The following is a 21,542-nucleotide window of genomic DNA, read 5'->3' on the forward strand; positions in this document are numbered from 1 at the left end:
GGAGGAGGAAGAGATTGGATTTATACCCCGCCCTTCACTACCCAAAGGAGTCTCAGAGCGGCTTACAAACTCCTTTTCCCTTCCCCTCCCCACAACAGACACCCTGTGAGGTAGGTGGGGCTGAGAGAGCTCTGACAGAAACCCATCTAGTCCAACACTCTGTGTCACATAGTGGCCAAAAACACCAGGTGGCATCAGGAGGTCCACCAATGGGGCCAGGACACTAGAAGCCCTCCCACTTTTGCCCCCCCCCCAAAAAAAAAACCCACCAAGAATACAGAGCATCACTTGCCCCGGAGTCCCTGTCTAGACCTTGTGGCTAATAGCTACTGATGGATCTCTGCTCCATATGCTTATCTAATTCCCTCTTGAAGCCATCCATGCTTGTAGCCGCCACCACCTCCTGTGGCAGTGAATTCCATGCATTCATCACTCTTTGGGTGGAGAAGTACTTCCTTTTATTTGTTCTAACCCAACCGCTCAGCAGTTTGATGGAGTGCCCATGAGTTTTTGTATTGTGAGAAAGGGAGAAAAGTACCTCCTTCTCTACCTGCTCTATCCCTTGCATAATCTTATAAACCTCGATCATGTCACCCCTCAGTTGTCGTTTCTCCAAGCTAAAGAGCCCCAAGCGTTTTAACCTGTCTTCATAGGGAAAGTGTTCCAACCCTTTTATCATTCTAGTTGCCCTTTTCTGCACTTTTTCCAATGCTATATCCTTTTTGAGGTGTGGTGACCAGAACTGCACACAGTACTCCAAATGAGGTCGCACCATAATGGCTGATTTGTTTTCAGTTCCCTTCCTAATAATCCCCAGCATAGCGTTGGCCTTTTTTAAAATTGCAGTCGCACACTGTCTAGACATTTTCATTGAGTTATCTACTACTCTTGGAGAGATCTTAGCTCCTTCATGCCCTTGGGTGAGCATCCTACGGGATTCACAGCCTGGCCCGAACAAGGCTGAACCCCAAACCAGAGGAAATCGGCTGAGCAGCCTCTCCTTGCCTTTTCCTCTTTGATGCAAATGAGGGCCAGGGTAGTTCAGTGGTTACAGAACTGGGCTGGGATCTGGGAGAACTGAAAACACTACTTTACACAGAGGGTGATTAAAATGTGGAATTTGCTGCCAGAGGATGTAGTGATGGCCACAGGAATAAACAGCTTTAAAAGGGGACTGGATAGATTCATGGAGGAGAAGTCTAACAATGACTACTAGCCTTGGTGACTGAGGGGCACCTCCATGTTCAGAGGCACTAAACCTCTGGATCCCAGAGCCAGGAGGCAACATCAGGGGAAGGCCTGTCCTTGGCCCTGCAAAGGAACCGGCTGGCCACTGTGTGAGATAGGATGCTGGACGAGATGGACCACTGGTCTGATCCAGCAGGGCTCCTCTTATATTTTTATGAAGGCCTCGGCCTCTCTGCCCTGTTGTTGGCCCTCCAGAGGAACTGCTGGCCACTGTGTGAGACAGGATGCTGGACAAGATGGACCCTCACTGGTCTGATCCAGCAGGGCTCCTCTTATGCCCTTAACTGGATTCAGATCCCCCGTCTGCCACGAAAGCTTAGTGGGTGACTTTGGGCCACTCACACACACTCGGCCAAACCTACCTCACAGGGTTGTTGTGAGGATAAAATTAAGGAATGGAGAAGGGTGCAAGCCGCCTCGGATCCTCGTTGGAGAGAAAAGCCAGGGATGCGGAAGGGCGGGATAAGAAAGGCAGGAGAGAGAGGAAGCCGGTCCCCGAGGCAGCCTGCAGGGCCCCCCCCCCCACCGGGTCTCCACAAGATGGACGCACGGAGGCTCAGACTCCCGGCTTACATCCTGGTTTTCCTGGAAGAGCAAGAGGTATTCGGAGAGGTGCTGCTTGATGAACTTCTTGATGATCTCCTGCTTGACCCTGGGATCCAAGACGTTGGCGACCAGACATGCATCTCGCAGGACGTTGCTGGGTCCTCCGGCCCTCTGTCCAGAAAGGGGGGGGGGAAAGGAAGCTTTTTACAACTGCCTGGTCCTTAATCTGAGAATGCCAAATCATGACATGAAAGAGAGGAAGAAAACATTCCGAGGTGGGGCAGAAAATGGAATTTGGTGTTAACCAGTTCAAACTGCTCCCCCCCCCCCCCCCAATGACATCCACAGACGAACACGCACAGAAGAGGCCGGACTGATCCAGACTTGCATTCTCTGTCTGAAAGTTAGAAATATAAAACAACTCTAACACAAGCATCGGATTTGGAGCCTAACGTTAGGCTCCTGAACTGATGGCAGGGGAAATGTTGGGGGGGGGGGGGGGAAAAGGGGCTTCTGTTAGCCCTTCCCCGGGGGGTGGGGTGGTGGGGGGGGGGGGGGGAGAAAAGGGGCTGCTGTTAGCCCTTCCCCCAGCTGCTGATTTCCCCCTCTAACCCTCTCCAGCTGCCACATGGTATCCCAAGTGAGGGCTCTTCCCAGACTAATGTGACAGCTGAGTCAAGAGTGGAAAAGCGAGTGCAGGTGGGGAGGAGGGTGACGCTCTCCCCCCTCCCCTCCCCCCTGCTGTTTCTCCTTTGCAAATGTCCCTCCCCCCAGCAGGCCTGTAGCTACGGGGGCATTTGGGGGCAATGCCCCCCACAGATGAGCAGCGCCCCCTCTGACAAAAAACCCATTTTAGAAAAATGTAAGATGTGTGTGGGGTTTCTGAAATGACCCCAAGCACAGTCAGGGAAGCTTCAGTTCCATTTTCTTTTTTCTGGGCCGAAAAATAAATAGGTTTTTTAAAAATGCAGGTATAATAAAATAAAATTGCAAAAAATAAAATAAAACTGCGAAATGCAAAAGAGAGAGAGTCGGAGACACACACCCCCAGCTTACACAGAAAAGCAGCCTGGAATCGAGTCTCTCCAATTGTGAGGATTAGAGGAAGACTAGAGGTCGCAGAGGAGCCAGACCTGCTGCTGCAAGAGGAGCAGCAGGTGCGGCCAGGGTATGCCGCCCCAGATTTCCCCACGCCCCCCCCAACCAAAATTTTCTGGCTATGCCCCTGCCCCTTAGCGGCCACTGCTTTGCATGTTTGCCATGGAACGTGGCTTGGGAATCCCACGGTGGCCACTGAGCTCACTGTTTCGCCACAAAATAAGAAAGGAAGAAATTAGGCCTACTGTTTATTAAGGCAAGCAAGGCTTTTTACCTTTGTGTTTTGGGAAGGAAAAGCTTCTTCAAAGTCCGCCAGGATCTGCTGTCCCAACTCGTTCTGGGCGGCCTTCACCCTGCCGAACGACAAGCGAGCATTCGAGGCCGCACGGCACAGGCGCCAAGGCAGGAGGGACACCCGGTCTTGACACTTCCCCATTTTAAACCGGCAAGTCTTTGCCGAGGAAGCCACTCCAGCAGAGCCTGACGAGAGGCAAAGTGCCGGGGAAAATCCTGCTGCAGTGGACTTGGGACCACGGAAAGCTCTCCGGGAGTCGGCCCGGCAATCCTTTAGCCAGCGTGTGCCTTAAAGCAGAGCTTAAGCAAAGCTACAACCCTCTCTGCTAACAAGTCTGTGGTCCTGTTTGAATTAATTAAAACATGAAAAACCTCCCTGCAGGTAGAAGTTTAGCATGTCGGAGAAAAGCTAACTGAAAGCCTTTCCCTTAATATGCTTGCTTTCTACATGCAAGGAGAAATTCAAGCGGGACATCTCCACCCCAACCATCTTCGGGTAGCTGAACAGGCTCCGGTTGTGCCAACATAGGTCTTGTCAAATCTGTTCCATTGCACATCAAGTTTCTCCTTTGCTAGCGCATCCTGGCTCTCACACCTGAACCAGTGTTCCCTCTAAGCTGAGTTAGTGTGAGCTAGCTCAGTTTTTTAGCCTCCGGCTCACACATTTTTGTCTCAGCTCAGGAAGGAGGGCTCCAGAGCAAACTCATTTATGCAGCAGCCAAATTGCTGGCTCACAACTTTTATGCCGGTAGCTCACCAAGCAGAATTTTTGCTCACAAGACTCCACAGCTTAGAGGGAGCATTGATCTGAACCACCTATTGCTGGCTATGCGCTGTAATAAATTCAATTCATTCATTCATTGATCTGAACCACCCATTACTTCAAGGGGCTCAGGGCAGCACCCATGGCCTGCCCTCTCGCGGGTTATCCTCATGGCCCTCCAAGTGCAGTAGGTTAAATGGAGAAGGCCTGGCCCGGAGAGCTTCGTGGGTGAACGGCGAGACCCTCCAGTCCCCGCAGGGGTGGAGGCACCAGCACGTTACCTTTCGGAAAGCTGCCGGATCTGTGGGATCCCCGTGTACTTGCTGAAGTGCTCCAGCACGTTCACGACACCTTGTAGGAGGTTGGCCACCTCGCCATACTGCCTCCTCCGGGTCATGGCCCTGCAACAGAAGCCGAGAACGGGGCGGGGTGGGGTAAATAACAAGGCCCGTTCCAGGGGATACAGCAAAGTGAAGAGAACACTCCAGCCCATTAAAGGAACACTCCAGTCCATTCACCAAAGGACCCCCTCCCAGGGGTCCCACTTCTCTTTGACTGGCGATGGGCACAATGCCCAGGGAACTTCTCTGGGGCAAGGTCCTTTTGAAACTGCCAGGAATGATGCCAAAGCACAGGCTGGCTTAAGCCAGAGATCTTCCCAGGTGACGGTGTTTGCTTCTTGTTCCAAAAAATACAGACGTTGGGATGGGGGAGACTATTAATTGACATTCCACTAAGGAACTACTTAAATTTAGCTTTTCGCTTAAGCAAACGCAATCAGGAAACGTCTAATTCTGCTTGGACAGGAGGAAGAGGAACCGGAAAACCACTTCAGAGACTCTTAGAACCAGAGTTCTTCATACCCATCAAGAAGAAGAACGTGGTGGTGGGAAGTGCCGTTAAGTTGCAGCCGACTTGGGGTGAGCCCTGGTGGGGTTTTCAAGGCAAGAGAATAACAGGGGTGGGGCGGGCCTGTGGCTCAGTGACAGAGCACCTGCTGGGCATGCAGAAGGTCCCGGGTTTGATCTCCGGCATCTCTAGTTAAAGGATCTGGCAGTAGGTGATGGAGAAGACTTCTGCCAGAGACCCTGGGGAGCCGTGGCCAGTCTGAATAGACAGTCCTGACTTCGTTGGACCCAGGGGGGTCTGATTCAGGATAAGGCAGATTCATGCGTGTTCATGAGGTGGTTTGCCCTTGCCTGCCTCTGCATTGCATCCCTGCGCTTCCCTGGCGGTCTCCCATCCAAATATTAACTGGGGCAGACCCTGCTTAACCTTCCAAAGTCTAATGAGAGCCAGCTAGCCTAAGCACCCAGGTCGGGTTAATTTCAGTTTAAAACCAGCTAAACTAACTATTCCGTGCACCTTGGTGTTTAGTCATGCCGGCCACATGACCACGGAAAACGTCTTCGGACAGCGCTGGCTCTTCGGCTTTGAAACGGAGATGAGCACCGCAACCCTAGAGTCGGACTCGACTGGCTTTCCAGCAAGGGAACCTTCACCTTTTAAACTATATGCGATCAGGGTCGTGTGTATTCTGCACGGCAGCATTAACATTCTGCATGTGAGTGAACCCAACAGTTGAATTTTCTGGTGAGGATTATGTGCCTTAACCAAATTTGGCTGGTTATGGGGAAGGGTACAGAAACCGAAGCCCCTTCCCCCAGTGACTGGAAGTTTTCTTCAGTCCCATCATTGGCTTCTGAGGTTAAAGCAAGTATCACAGACGCATCTCCAGAGCCGTAAGGACCTTGGAACGCCCACCAAGCCTCTTGGGACCTTGAACGCGGCACCAGAACCTTTAGCCGGGTTCCTGCAAATCACAGCAGACAGCCCGACAGGTCGCTTACTCAAGAGAATCCACCCCGCCAGCCAGCATGTGGAGATGGTTCAGTGTTGTGATGGAGGTGGTCAAGTGGCGCTTGGCGTGATCCAACTGCTTAATATCGCGGGTGATTTCTTTAACCTAGTGTGTGAAAACAAGAGACATTCGATCTTGCAAGGAGGGCTGTGGTTCAGTGGCAGAGCACCACTTTGGTGTGCCAAAGGTCCTGGGTTCAGTACCGGCATCTCCACTTAAAAGACTTCAAGTGCCGGGGAGGACCTTCCTGAGACCCCAGAGGAGTGGTACACAGGTCCTGTTATCATCTGGGTCCACAGCATTCACTGGCTGCTAGTTTTACTTGACCCCACCAGGACTCTGCGAGGAAGCTGGCATCTCCGAGCAGGAAGGGCTGCCCGGCTGAAGGCCACGTGGACACCAGAACATCAGACACTCCCTGCTTACTCATATAACCTTCCGTCCAGCCCAAAATCCAGCCAGATGCCCAGACGAGCAGAGGCACAGGAGCTAAAAGCCTCCCCTTGTTGCTGCTCAGCAACCAGCATTCAGAGGTGCACTGCCTCTGAATATGGAAGTTCCATGAAACAGACAGCCCTCAGTGGACTTCTCACCTGTACATTTACCTAACTTCCTCTGACCCAGCCTGTTTACCCTCCTTTAATCCAACCTCCTTTAACCCAACCTATTTATCTGCTGCATTTACACATCCATTTTTCTTCTCAATCGGGACCCAAAGAGGCTCCCAACACTCTCCCCATCTCCATTTTATCCTCACAACGACCCTGTGGGTATGACCGGGCCAAGGTCGTCCAGCAAGCTTCCATGGCGGAGGGAGGATCTGAACCTGGGTCTCCCAGGTCCTGATCCAACACTCTTGGCAGCTACGCCACCCTGCCTCTCAAGCAGCCTTCACTGCATCCAGTAACACTGAGTTCCACAAGTTAATGAGAAGTTGTGTGTGATAAAACACTTGAATGGCACAAGGACACGGGGGGGGGGGGGGGGGGGACGACACAAATGACCTTCCTCAGAGAGGCTGGCAGAAGCAAAATACTGCGAACCAGAAGGGTTAAGCTGACCATATATATTATAAAAATACAAAATTTATTAGGGTGTACACATATTAAAATATATCCGGGTTAAAATTTTTTTTTCAAGTATCAGACTAATAAAAGCATATCAATTATTAATACACAGGATGGGTTAACACTTTCCAACTGAAGACCAAACGCGTTTCGGCCTCACAGGGCCTTCCTCAGTGGTCCCTATACAACATAGTATAGACACACATTCAAACATATGTATACTAGACCAGATGTTGTATCCTTATATGTTTGCAATTGTCTTGCTGGTATTAATGACGGGCCCTAGGTATGGCCATATTCATTCCAATTATTCTGGTACTGAGATTTCAAAGGTCTGAATGTGTGTCATTCCATCAAGGTAAGGATACTCCTCGTGGCTCTTCCCTTTACAAGTTAAAAAAAAAAAAAGCCAAGCATTTGGCAGGCCTATCGGGAGTCAGGCAAGTTGCTTCAGGGACCACGCTGGGCGGGGAGTTGGCCCTCTTCTCTGCAGAAGGCCACACAAACCACCCGGCAGGCAGAAAAAAGAGTCTACCCTTGAAAGTGCTGAGAGGAAAACGAGGAAGCTCCTCACTCACCATCTGCTCTGACTTTTCCGCTTTGTCCTTGATGTCCTTGATCTTACCAAAGAGCTGCTGAATGGCTTTCTGGGCCTCCTCGAGAGCCTGCAGCGAGAAGGAAAGGATAAATTGGCTTCCCACCGTGACCAATTCCTTTCTTTCCTCTTCGTTAAGAAGCAAAGGGAAAACAACAAGAACGCGGGCTTCCCTGAATCAATACAGCATCTGGTCCCCTGTAGCTGACAAAAGCCCTTCCTGGACCAGAAACTCGGCCCAGAGGCGATGCCCGTCTCATCACAACTGGCCTTCAAGGCGGTCGAACCACCTCCAGTTTGGCAGTGCTTTCAAATGTTCAAAGGGCTTTGCGGCCCGTACAACAACCTTGTAAGGCAGATCGGTTAACAACCTCCAAGCGGCAGGCTGGGAGCAGCTCAGTTCAGACATAACACAAGACCATGTTTGTTCGCTTGGGGTGTTAATACTTGAAATAAATAATTTTTTCCCCTCCACTGCACCATTTTCCCCTTCATCTCTTTTTTTCAATTGGGAAACCAATACAATAACAATACAATAATAATACAATACAAGAACTCGTGGGCACTCCATGAAATTGCTGAGCATTTGGGTTAGAAAGGAGAAAAGGCAGTACTTCTTCATCCAAAGAGTGATTCACACATGGAACTCACTGCCACAGGAGGTGGCGGCAGCTACAAGCATGGACGGCTTCAGGAGGGAATTAGATAAGCATATGGGCAGAGGTCCATCAGTGGCTATTAGCCACAAGGTATAGATAGGAGCTGCGGTGGCTCAAGTGGTTAAGACGCTGAACTGCAGGCTGTGGAAGGTCAGTAGTTCAGCAGTTCGAGACCTGGGTGCCGCATGACGGAGTGAGCTCCCATCTCTAGTTCCAGCTCCTGCCAACCTAGCAGTTCGAAAGCAAGAAATTGCAAGTAGATAAATAGGTACCACTTTGGTGGGAAGGTAACAGCGTTCCGTGCACCTTGGTGTTTAGTCATGCCGGCCACATGACCACGGAAACGTCTTCGGACAGCGTTGGCTCTTCGGCTTTGAAACGGAGATGAGCACCGCAACCCTAGAGTCGGATTCGACTGGCTTTCGAGCAAGGAAACCTTCACATTGACCTATAGATAGGAACTCTTGGTCTGGGGCAAGGAATGCTCTGTATTCTCGGTGCTGGGGGGGGCAACAGTGGGGAGGCTCCTAGTGTCCTGGCCCCACTGGTGGGCCTCCTGATGGCACCTGGCAGTTTTGGCCACTGTGTGACACAGAGTGTTGGACTGGATGGGCCACTGGCCTGATTCAACACTGGCTTCTCTTATGTTCTTTTGTTCTTAAACCAGGACTCTGTTCAGGATCACTCAAATGCTGGTTTCATCCCCTCCCCTCTTTTCCTACCTTCCTCATAGAAGGCCACTGAAACCACAGCCCCAGCCGTGGAAAAGGAGGCACTGGGAAACAAGGCAGGACTGAACCGGGATTGTTTTTATCTCATGCAAAAACCTCAATCAAGACTAACTGTAGTTGAGAAGCCTGCCTTAGATCCTGTGCTGACGCGGCCTAACTGTAGCTAAGAGCGATCTGCCCTCAAACGATCGCACAAACGACATGGAGTTTTAGCCAAACCATGGCTTTGTGTGACGTCTGAACTGAGCCAGGGGCTCGTCTAAAGCGACCGAGTGAGATTACGACAGAGGTGAGATCCCGGATCCATGGGAAACTGGAGCCGCCACAGAGAACGATGCCGGTTTTCATTATTCAACCCCAGTGAATAAAGTCTTCTGTGGTAGCTTAAACTGGGAGGAGAAGACAGCCAGCTGGCCCCAGTCTCATGACCGAGTGGGGATCTGAACCCAGACCTCCAGGTGCAATTCCAGCACCCTCCCGCAGAGCGTAGGGCTGCGGAGTCAGATGTCAGGAGAAACGGTAGCAGCCTCTATCAACAGGGGACTCTGCTTCTCGCTGCCAGTGAAAATAAAGGGGAATTGCTCAGACCAGAGAGATTTTTCCATTACAGATTAATGGTGATTCCTTTCTTTTCTGCTAGAATTTATCTTCTCACGCCAGGGAGAGGGCCTTGGCAGCGACCGCCGCCCCCTTTAAACAAAACAAAAATTATATACATTCTGTTCCAGAGGCTCCTCTCCCCTCCCTGCACAATTAATTGGGCCCAGAATGCCTGTCTTCAATTTATCCAACCGCAGTCGACGGCAGCTGCTGTGTGTCACTCGACAGTTATTCAGGACCGAAAATAGCCAAAGTGAAGCTGTTGTAGACGTCAAGCGCCTTGGAAGGGCCCAGTGGAGAGGTCGATCCAGAGCCTCCCCACCAAGAAGAGTCACCCGCCACAATTCCTTCTGTTTGGCTGCCACACAAGCTGCCTTTTGCTTGCTGGGTTCAGCGGGCGAACCGAACACGGAGTAGGAAGCAGAACTTGGGCAAAGGTGGGCGCCAAGGGTCCTGATCACACTGTGCAGGTGAGAGAGGAGCTGAAAGATGAGGGTGGATCATATTTAAACAGCTTATTTGCCCTCCTGCCCCATAAGAACATAAGAGAAGCCATGTTGGATCAGGTCAATGGCCCATCCAGTCCAACAACATTCTGTGTCACACAGTGGCCAAAACCCAGGTGCCATCAGGAGATCCACAAGTGTGACCAGAACTCCAGAAGCCCTCCCACTGTTGCCCCTAAGCACCAAAAATACAAAGCATCACTGCCCCAGACTGCCCCTATAACCTTGTGGCTAATGGCCACTGATGGACCTCTGCTCCATGTGTTTATCCAATCCCCTCTTGAAGCCGTCCATGCTTGTAGCTGCCACCACTTCCTGCAGCAGTGAATTCCACATGTTAATCATTCTTTGGGTGAAGAAGTCCTTCCTTTTTATCCGTTCGAAACCTCCTGCTCATTGATTTCATGGAGTGCCCACAAATTCTTGTATTGTGAGAAGGGGAGAAAAGTACTTCTTTCTCTACCTTCTCTATCCGATGCATAATCCTGTAAACCCCTATCATCCATGTGGGGTTGTACCCACAGTTGCTGCAATACAAGAAGTTGTGGTGTCCAAAAAGTTGTGGTGTCCAAAAAGACACCTGGGTTTTGGCCACTGTGGGACACAGAGTGCTGGACTGGATGGGCCACTGGCCTGATCCAACATGGCTTCTCTGATGTTCTTATATTCTTATCTGCAGAGAACCAGTCTGTTGAACCCGTGGGCCCTGGGTGACCTGCCCAGGGAGAGTGTGGGGCCCCAGGCAAAAACAGGAGTTTTATCTACATGTTTTTCCACAATATGCTTTCCCCCCTGCTTCTTTCTTCCAGTGTGCCAGCACAGGGCTTTTTAAGAACTGGCAACTGCTATTGTGCTACAGCACAATAACATTAGAAACTATTACCACGATCTTCTAGTTCTGTTGAAATTCCGCCTTGCATTTAATTTTTTTAAAAAAAGGATGCAGCCTGTTTCTTTGTGGATCTCTGCAACAGGAAAAAAACAACCTAGAGGCTTTTTTAAAAATGGAAGCTGGGAATTCAATGGGACTAAGAGAATTTAATAACAGGTTGCTACAAAGTTATTGCACTATAGCAAAATAGTGATTGCCAATTTGAAAGGCCAAACAAAGCTCCCTGGTACTATGCTAGGGAAAAATAGCAGCTGCCAGGGGTTGATGGAATGAAAATGGCCCCAGTGTGGGCAGGACCTGCAAAGACACACATTCCCTCATTCAGACAGCCTGTCCGTGAGCTTGGACTGCATTCTTTCCAGAAAGAGTGTTCCAACTCTGGCTTGGAAAAAGGAATGCAATGTGAGGATAAGGAAAGGCTGGAACGAGGACGGTTAAAGGACGTTGTTGTGGTGTGGGTGCTCAAGAAGAAGAGAAGAGATTGGATTTATACCCCGCCCTTCGCTACCCAAAGGAGTCCCAGAACAGCTTACAAACCCCTTCCCCTTCCCCTAACAGACACCCTGTGAGGTAGGCGGGGCTGAGAGAGCTCTGACAGAAACGGCTCTTTTTCAAGAACAGCTCTTAGCAGAACTACAGCTTGCCCAAGGTCATCCAGCCAGGTGCAAGTGGAGGAGTGGGGAATCAAACCCGGTTCTCCCAGATCAGAGTCCGCGCACTTAACCACTACACTAAATGCTGCAGTTCGGAAGGCACGGACGAAGTTCTGTGCTCCAGCGAATTCCCCCCACGCTGAAGAGAAGGATGATTTCACTTTGGATCTGTCCAAAAATGGAAGCTGAAACAGGGATGCCAGCCTCCAGGTGGGACCTGGGGATCCCCCGGAATAACGTCTCATCTCCAGACTATAGAGATCAGTTCCCCTGGAGAAAATGGATGCTTTGGAGGGCGGACTCTATGGCACTGTACCCCACTGAGGTCCCTGTCCTCCCCAGGCTCCGCCCCCAAATCTCCAGGAGCTTCCCAGCCTGGATCTGGCAACCCCACCTTGCCCCATCCCCCGCTGGTGGCCAGGAGGGACCCGACAGCCCTGCTCTGAAAGGAGCCGGAATGCCATTGGGGCTGTCTCGGACTTCTCTTGGAGCTCCTTCGCTTCAAGTGGGCATGCTTAAAACTGGGAGCAGGGCTCAATGCAGACTGAAAGGCTGTGGAAACTGCCGCCCCTAAGACACTTTTCACAAGAATGAATTGCATAAATAATGACGTACAGCCAGAGCTGCTGCACTTTCCTCCTTTCATGGGACGCAGGGGCAGGTTCTCCGGCCCCTTTCCCTGCCCCTTCACACTGTCGGCGCATTTTCGCCTTTAAGGCTTCCATTCAGCCCAGCACCCAGTCTTTGTAACCCCAGGAAACACCCCAACAACATCACACATTCGGTGTCCCTCGAAAGGTCAGTCTCAGCCAATAACAACGCCACAGACCAAGCTGGCCCGGCCTTCGGGACAGAACCAGACTTTTTCCTGCCGTTGCAAACGTGCATTAAAACACAATGTCCCAGAGAACAAACACATCTCAGTGCTGCCTCTTGGCCTGGCGTCGGCCTCCCTCCGTAAGCACGTTTTCGATTGAAAGGGCTTATTGTGCTCAAAGCCCGGGAGAAAGAGAAGCCCGGCAGCCCCCCGTTACCAGACGGAGGGGAGTGATTGAATAATAACTTAAAAACAAAAAACCAAATTTCCAGTTAGATTTAGCTTGGCAGCTGTTTCTCATTCTTGATTGACGAAAGCAGAGAGGAGGGAGGGGGGCTGCCTGGGCTTGTTTCGCGGGTGTTTCAGAATCCCCATTTTGTGTGTGTGTGTGTACGGCCACTTGCCTGATCGCCCCTGGAGAACCACAATTGCCTCCAGGCGACCAGGAAAAGGAGGTAGTCTTCCCACCCCGTTTCTGTACCCCAAAGATGTGTGGGGACACAGGAAAGCAGAGCGCAGCTGAGTCGACCGCCAAAGAGAGCTCCTTTTATTATACCAAAGCCCAGAGCTGCCACCGCCAAGAGCTACAGAGGGTTTTGAGACCTCAGTGGGAGCTTGGTGTTCTACCCTCTCTCAGAGTGACTAAAAGGGGAAAACACTTTCACAGTTGTCCAAAGCCACTATTTCTTCTGCACGGGGAATGAGTTCACTTATATAGAGACCTATCGCCGCGATAAGAACCTCAAATGACTTTTTTAAAGCAGGTTTCAACTTTGCAGGCAGACACACAGATGGTATTTTGGCAGGGCAGAAGAGATGGCCCTACGCAGCCCACAGGCTCTGCCGCTTAAGAGCACAGGAACCTTGGAAGAGTCTTGCCAAATCAGGCCATGAGTTTACCTAAAATCTACTACCTGCCCCAGAGCAGAGAGACATAGGCCCCGGGAGGCTCGCAAAAGCCAGAGCCTCCCCTCAGTGCCGTGTCAGGTAGCCCTGTCATAGGTCTGGAATGTGGAGGGGTGCCCTCCTGTTTTCTGTCTAGGCTCTCCCTGGCTCACCAACTGTTTGCTATCTTAGGCTTGACCTTGTAGATGCTCCAGCTGCAGTTTTACTCAGCTGGGAAAGTTACGGCTTTTGCTTTGCCTGCTTGCTTTGCCCACGCACGAGATGTATCCATTGGCTCATGCTTACCGGGGGGATGTTTGATTCTACTATAAGTCAGAGGCCCTAGTATTGACAGCCATTCCTGACACAAGCTGTACACGTGTCTCTAGTTCTGGATTTACCAATAAACAGCTATCTTCTCATGAAGCCCTGTGTTGAGTAACCCCCCACAGGAACCTTTTCAGTAGCAGCTGCGCACTGGTGGAACGAGCTCCCGGAAGACATCAGGGCCCTGCGGGACCTTTTACAGTTCTTCCACCAGGCCTTCGATTAGTAAGCTGCACCTAACAAACTGAGGCCCTGGCCCCAACAATAACATCAACATTAACAACCGGTGTCTTGCCGACTTGACCCAGACTATGCTGGCAGTGGACTGTATGTCTCTATCGGATGCTACCAATGCCTGCTATCGCCATGTGGCTCGTGCAAGCACTTTATGTCATGTTTTTAGTTATATTCTTATTGTTTAGCTATATTTATTGTGAGCCGCCCTGAGCCCGCCTTGGCAGGGAGGGTGGGATATAAAATAAACTTGTATTCAGAGGTACAGTGCCTCTGAACAAGGAGGTTCCATTTAGTCGCCACACAGTCAAACGCATCTGTTTCAATTTGCCTTGTACGGATTCACCCATCCATCCATCCATCTCGGCAGTGTTCTACGCTGACCAAGGGGAGCCTTGCAACGAAGGGTTTCTCTCAGCATCTCCTAAGGGTCTTTACACTAGAGGGACCAAAGACTGAACCTGGGTCTTCTGCGTATGCTCTGCCGCTGAACCACAGCCCCATCCGATCCCCACCACCACCTTCTGGCTGTCATCAGTGGGACTTGAGGGAGGGCGGGAACCAGAAAGATTCCCCCCCCTCCAATGGTGCCTCGGTCCAGCACCACAACTGAAGGGCATCCCTGTATGCTCTGAAGAACAGGGGTGGGAAGGCCGGGGGGGGGAAGACGCAGAGACGACATCACCTGCCCACCAGCACCTCTACGGCCAAAGCAGGAATTCTTGAAACGCCAGCTGGCATCGGGGAAGAATCTAAAGAGGAAGAAACTAAGTCAAGTGACTCAGCTGCCTCGGGAACGGATGAGGACTCTGCTGCAGAAGCGGGTGCGGGAGCAGTGAAAACTGTATATGATTTTAGAGACAGAAAACCGAAGTAAGGGCAGAGGGACTCTGATAAATGGCTCTTCGAAATAAAGAAGATGCTCAGAAAGTTCTCTCATAATAACTAATCTACTAATATAGAACAATGTGAAAAACAAGAACTCTACAAGTATATTGTTTTACTAACTCTTTTAATACTAATATTAAGGTTAACATAAAGGGGGTATCCCACTCTTGGGTTTTTAGTTAGTGTGGGTTTCTTTCCTTTATCCATAGTTGTAGTTCCCCTTCCTATATTTTTCTTTGTGGTTTGTAGTCTTATTGAAAAAATAAAAATACCCCTCCGGGGGTTTCAAAAAACAAAAAACAAAACAGGTGGGGACTACCGCACAGCACGAGCACCAGAGAGGAAGAAGCCCCCCCTCCCTGCACACCCCCTCGGCAGAGACGATCGCAGCTGGGTGCAGGGGTGGGATGTCCCCCTGTAGCTGCCACGGCCCAAAGAGGAACAGCACCACAAAGTTGCCAGAAGGTCTCAGGGACAGGGGAGGGAACACTCGGACCACATCCAGTGTTCCCTCTAAGCGGAGTGAGTGTGAGCTAGCTCACAGTTTTTTAGCCTCTGGCTCACACATTTTTGTCTTAGGTCAAGAAGAATGGCTCCAGAGCAAATTAATCTATGCAGGAGCCAAATCGCTCGCTCACAACTTTAATGCCAGGAGTTCGCAAAGTAGAATTTTTGCTCACACGACCCCACAGCTTAGAGGGAGCGTTGACCACATCTGTTTGCCAGCTGCGGGGGGGGGGGATAATATATCATCAATTTTTAGATGGATTCTGTATGCTGCCCTGAGGGCCACGTGGGGAAGAAAAACAGGGGCAAGCATAACCTTAAAGAGGTTTCAGTAGTCTATTTTGGGCTTCGGAGGAACGCCACGGGAGGGACGAGAGCGGCAGGGAGGAGGAGAGGAAGCCCCCCCCACTCTGCCAAAAGTCAACCAGATGTGGAGCATCCAGCAATCTCAACAGTGTCCCCGTGCCAAGTCTGAGAAACCCGGAGCGGGAGGAGGAGGGGGTGGTGGTGGGTGGCCAGGAGAACATCTGCAGCGTGAGCTCTCAGCAGACGTGGGGCGGACCAGCGGCAGCAGACCCGCTTCCTCGGTCTCTGCCAAAGCGTTGCAAATAGCCGATGTCTGACTGAGTGGGGGGGGGGGATGTGACACTTGTGTTACACCCTGCTCAGGAATGTTCCATTCCCACACCCTCCCTTCCATCAGGGGGTCATTAATGAAGCATATTTTTAAAGAGTGCCGTCTGCTGATGTTACCTAAGGGACAAGATGGGGTGGTTGTTTTTCAAGTATACCGGGAAGCCACAATAAGGTGGGACTCTACGGGCTCGCAGTCAATCGCAGGGGTGGGTGCTTTATAATCAGGAAGGGTACTGCTGGCGCGCAGGATGAGGGTCACACTGTGTACCCCACTAAAGGAATAGGCTGACCCCTGCTGGTTCCCACACCCCGCGGGTTATCCCAAAGACAAGGGATGCTTTACTGTGTTTAAGACACCCATGTGGAGGTGAGGGGGCCTGCTCCAAGGTAATTCACGTTAACCTTTCTGGGCGCAATCATACCACCAGTGCTGGGCTGCCAGTGGGAACCCAGCCCTGCCACCGATTCCCACAAAGGCACTAGCCCTCAAGGAAGTCTCAGTAGCCTGCCCGTCCACACAGACTAAGTTGCAGGATTTCGGCAACTTAAAATTCTGTATGCTGCCCTGAGGGCCACGTGGGGAAGAAAAACAGGGGCAAGCATAACCTTAAAGAGGTTTCAGTAGTCTATTTCGGGCTTCGGAGGAACGCCACGGGAGGGAAGAGAGCGGCGGGGAGGAGGAGAGGAAGCCCCCCCCACTCTGCCAAAAGTCAACCAGATGTGGAGCATCCAGCAATCTCAACAGTGTAAGAACACAAGAACCGCTATTTGCAAGCCGGCTTTAATCAGTCGCTTAAATTCACCAAAGTTCTTTTTGATATTTGTCGTTTCATTCCCAGCGCTGGATAAAATTTGCCCTTGCTGACTGAGATCAGCCTCACGCTCAGCGGTGGACTCTCGGCCTTCTAAATTCTCTGTTTTCCCTGGGATTGGTCAGGAGAGAGGAACATATGTTCCTGAGGTGCCCATTATATAACGAGGCTCGTACAAAACTCATTGATCCTTTTTTGACCGGCACTTCAGATCAGGACAAGATAGAGAATTTGTTTCCTAACTTTGAACATATAGCGCTCCATCAGATTGCGAAATTTTGCTCCTTGGTTGTAAAAGCTCATCAGCGTGCTGGTTGACACTTGGGTCAGGACTGCTTGATTTTAACTTTTACTGCCATTTTTGTCACTTTGTCATTTTATTCTTTTTTCTTGTGTTTTATTGCAGCGTATTCTTAAGTTTGGTTTTAATGATCAAAACTATTGTATAATGTTGTCCCTTATTAACCTTATTGTATTTTGCTAGTTTTATGGTTTATATATTGCTGGCTATGCGCTGTAACAATAAAATTCAATTCAATTCACCCATGTGGAGGTGGGGGGCCCCTGCTCCAAGGTAATTCACATTAACCTTTCTGGGCGCAATCATACCACCAACGCTGGGCTGCCAGTGGGAACCCAGCCCTGCCAGCGATTCCCACAAAGTCTCTAGCCCTCAAGGAAGTCTCAGTAGCCTGCCCGTCCACACAGACTAAGTTGCAGGATTTCGGCAACTTAAAAGAACACAAGAACCGCTATTTGCAAGCCAGCTTTAATCAGTCGCTTAAATTCACCAACGTTCTTTTTGATATTTGTCATTTCATTCCCGGCGGTTCCGCCGGATAAAGTTTGCCCCTGCTGACTGAGATCAGCCTCACGCTCAGCGGTGGACTCTAGGCCTTCTAAATGCTCTGTTTTCCCTGGGATTGGCCAGGAGAGGACCACCGATATCCTGATCGTTTTCTAACGAAGTAATTAGTTCAGTGGACGACTACTTTGGTATTACTTTAAATGTTAGCCACTTGCCTTACAACATCTTTCGCACTATAAACGCATCTGTTTGATAGCACTAGAATGTAAACAGTGCCTGCTGTTATCAGACTTGTGGTCCACCTAGCTCAGCGTGCCATTTTGCACAGCGACAAACCAGGGGTCATGTAGAAGATGGAGCAGATCTATTCCCTCTTGCTCCGGATTGCAAGACTAGGTCTAATGGGTGGAAATTACAAGGGAGTCGATACCCGCTAAATATCAGGAGAAACTTCCTTACTGTAAGGGTGGTTGAGCAGTGGAATAGTCTGCCTCGGGAGGTGGTGGATGCTCCTTCGCTGGACGTTTTCAAGCGGAGGCTGGACAATCATCTTTCGGGTACGTTGTAGGTATGTAGGGCTATCATTCGGCTATGCTCCTGCAGAGTGCAGGGGGTTGGACTAGATGACCTGCGAGGTCCCTTCCAACTCGAACATTCTATGATTCTATGGTCCAGGAGGGCCAAACAAACAGGGCGCAGAGGTCGAGGATACCCCCCCTTCTGCTGCCCCCCAGCACTGGGATTCAGAGGTTTGTTGCCTCTGTAGATGGAGGCTCCCTTCAGTCACCCTGCCTGGCAGCCACTGATGGTCCTCTCTGCCGTGCATCTGTCCATGAACCCTCTTTATGCTCATGACGGGAGAGGGAGAAAAAGTCCTCTCCATCCACAGCCAGTGTGGTGTCCTGATTAAGAGCAGTGGACTCTGATCTGGAGAACCGGGTTTGATTCCCCACTCCTCCTCCTCCGTGTGAAGCCTGCTAGGGAACCCTGGGCCAGTCAGTTCTTCTCAGAACTCTCCCAGCCCCACCTAACTCACAAGGTGCCTGTTGTGCGGAGAGGAAGGGAAAGGGGATTGTAAGCTGCTCTCAGACTCCTTAAGGTGTTGTTGTTGTTCAGTCGCACAGTCGAGTCCGACTCTTCGCAACCCCATGGATCACATCACGCCAGGCCCCCCCTTGTCTTCCGTTGTGCTCCAGAGTTTGATTAATTTCATGTCCGTTGCCTCGATAACACTGTCTAACCATCTCATCCTTTGCTGTCCTTTGCTGTCTCCTTAAGGTAGAGAAAGGAAAAGGTAAAGGTTTCCCTAGCACAAAAGCTAGTCGAATCCGACTCTAGGGGGCAGTGCTCATCTCCGTTTCCAAGCTGAAGAGCCATGGTTATGTGGCTGGCATGAATAAATGCCGAGGCGCATGGAATGCGGATACCTTCCCACCAACGCGGTAGCTACTTATCTACTTGCAATTTCTTGCTTTTGAACTGCTAGGTTGGCAGGAGCTGGAGCCAGAGACGGGAGCTCACTCCGTCAGGCGGCACTCGGGTCTCAAACTGTCGAACTACAGACCTTCCGGTCTGCAGCTCAGCATCTTAACCTCTGAGCCACCACAGCCCCTTAAGGTAGTGAAAAGTCGGGTATAAAAACCTCTTCTTCTTCATGCCTGATGAAGGGAGCTCAGACTCTCGAAAGCCGATCTCTCGAAACTCTTGTGGGTCTCTGGGGTGCGGCTCGACTCCAACGTGTTCTACTGCAGACGAACACGGCCGCCCTCTGACACTGAATCATCTTGCTCGCCCGCCTTGGTACTGCAATTACCCTTATGGCGATAACAGAGACCACAGCTGCGCGCAGTATTCCAATGAGGCTGCATTACTGCTCTACCCCGGGCCATTACGATATTGCCTGCTTTGCTCTCAGTCTCCTACCTGCCATGGCTTCCCCCACAGAATCCTGGGAACTGCAGTCTGGCAAAGATGCTGTTCAGAGGTCCTTGGAACCCTTCGCCAACCTACAGCTCCCAGAGCGTCCCGGGGTGAAGGAATGACTCTTTGTCCACTGCGAGGGTGGGGGATGGACCAGGCCTGTCAAAGCCATGCCATCCTTTACTTCCTCTTTCCTTCCCAACCTAACAACTAAATTTAAACTGCAATCTCTTCAGGGCGGGGATCTCTACCTTTTGCTCACGTGACATGGTAAAGCATCAACATACACAGGTGTCGTCACAGCAGCAGTAACAGCACACTGGCTTCGTCCAAAGGGGGAAATTTTCGGGGATGACCACCATATTTCAGGTGTGAAATCCAATCCTTGGATGGCCCAGGAAATCATAAGCCCGCCCCCCCACTCTTCCCAGAACTCTGGTCAAATAACAGAAAAGCACAGGAATGGTCAACGACACACTTGAAACTTATTTAAAATGTGTTAAAATGACCCTGGTTTTTATTATCAACTTTGCAGACACTTCCATGGCTAGAGGGTGGTTTGAATACACGCACGATACACAGCTTCTCTGCTGAAACTGAGCAGATCTGATTCATCTGGCGAGTTCCTTGACGGTGGCACGGACCAGGAAGCCCCAGATGGGACTGGAAAAATGAATTAACACATCACAACAGACTGCAGCTGGAAAAGCTGGCGTTCTGATCAGTTATGGCATCTGAACGCAGCCAGCCCAACAAACGGGGGTCTGTTGTCTGGCACCAAACTGAGACCTCAAATGAAGGCTAACAACTAATTCTGTAAGTCAAAGTTTGTGCCGATTGTGATTTTTGTGCGTGTGACGACCAAGTTCATGCACCAGTTTGGTGATTTCCGCTGGCCCTTGCCTGGCCACAAAGAGGGCACTCCAAGGAGGAATTCTTCCCAGGAGGCAGGAAGCAGACATGCAGGGGTTGACACACAAGCCAACTAGAGAGTGCCACACAAACTACAGTCTAGAGCAGGGGTCCCCAACATGCTGCTATGGCACTTATTGACCTCTCCTAGAGGCCGCCAAGTGTTTTTAGGAAGTGATGAAGAAGAGGAGATTGGATTTATACCCCGCCCTTCACTCGGGAGTCTCAGAGCGGCTTACAATCTCCTTCCCCTTCCCCTCCCCACAACGGACACCTTGTGAGGTAGGTGGGGCTGAGAGAGCTCTGACAGAAACTGCTCTTGAGAGAACAGAACTATGACTTGCCCAAGGTCACCCAGCAGCTGCGCGTGGAGGAGTAGGGAATCAAGTAGTTGCTTTCAAGACAGAATCTCTCACATGTCTCTTTGAGAATCTGACTACTATTTCCCCAGGCAGATTATTCTTCTTGATGTATGAGGAATAGGACCTGTAGACCACATCCATCTCGCTGTAAAGATATTCCACTTTCAAATCTGGAGCTGGGGCTAATGCTTCACTCAGCAATTGCTTCAGATTCTCACCTTTTAATTCTGGGACCCCTTGGAACCGTCGGACCAGATTTGCTTTCTCCATCTGCAGCTGTAAAAGTTGTGATTCTTCCACAGCTTGTTTCATTTCCAGCTTTTGCACCTTTTTCTTAACTTTTTTAGTGTTGGCATCCATTTCCTTCACCTTCTCAGCCGTTTGCTCCGTTACTTTTAAAGACTCAGTCAATTGGAGCTGCTGAGACGCCATACTCTGACTTATTGTTGACAACTGTTGCTTGACTGTTGTTTGATGTTAGTCATCTCGTCCAGCAGAGGTTGCAAGGAATCTGCCAACATTTTAGAGAGCTCAGTGGTCTCTTCCGGTTGAGGGCTACCAACTGGTTTCACTTTTACAAGTTTGTCTTTGTCTGCTTTCTTCCCCGCCATCTTTATGGATTGTTTACTTTTATAAAAGTTGCCAAAGTCTCTGAAATTCGCCCTTACGCTTATCCACGCTCTGGTAAGAATAAGATTTAAATGCTTATTCTTCCGCTCTCCCCTCTTTATATCAGGCTTTCATTCATGCGTTTGGGAGGGGCCCCTCCCCCGCTTGCTTTTCGTCGCTCCGTGTGTGGGGGGGTAGCTTTCTTTTTAAGTTCTCATGTTCGCTTTAACCCCTCACAGTTCATTGTCAGCCATTCGGCCGCATTCGGAATCCGTTTAACTCGCTCGATCTCCGACGCTTGTCCCGGTCAGC

The 21,542-nt window shown here is 50.5% G+C and overlaps 1 protein-coding gene across 1 annotated transcript in view; it reads right to left on the reverse strand.

Moving 5' to 3' along the window:
• Positions 1-21,542, reverse strand: part of VPS53 (VPS53 GARP complex subunit) — a 74,831-nt gene that overhangs the window by 29,542 nt on the left and 23,747 nt on the right. The window contains 5 exon segments of the mRNA XM_015426678.1: positions 1,822-1,965; positions 3,167-3,245; positions 4,231-4,350; positions 5,800-5,915; positions 7,456-7,542. Of these exon segments, the coding sequence (XP_015282164.1) occupies positions 1,822-1,965; positions 3,167-3,245; positions 4,231-4,350; positions 5,800-5,915; positions 7,456-7,542 (546 nt within the window).

The sequence above is a fragment of the Gekko japonicus genome, unplaced genomic scaffold (assembly GCF_001447785.1).
Source record: "Gekko japonicus isolate JY-2015 unplaced genomic scaffold, Gekko_japonicus_V1.1 scaffold2457, whole genome shotgun sequence".
In the NCBI taxonomy this organism is placed as follows: domain Eukaryota; kingdom Metazoa; phylum Chordata; class Lepidosauria; order Squamata; family Gekkonidae; genus Gekko; species Gekko japonicus.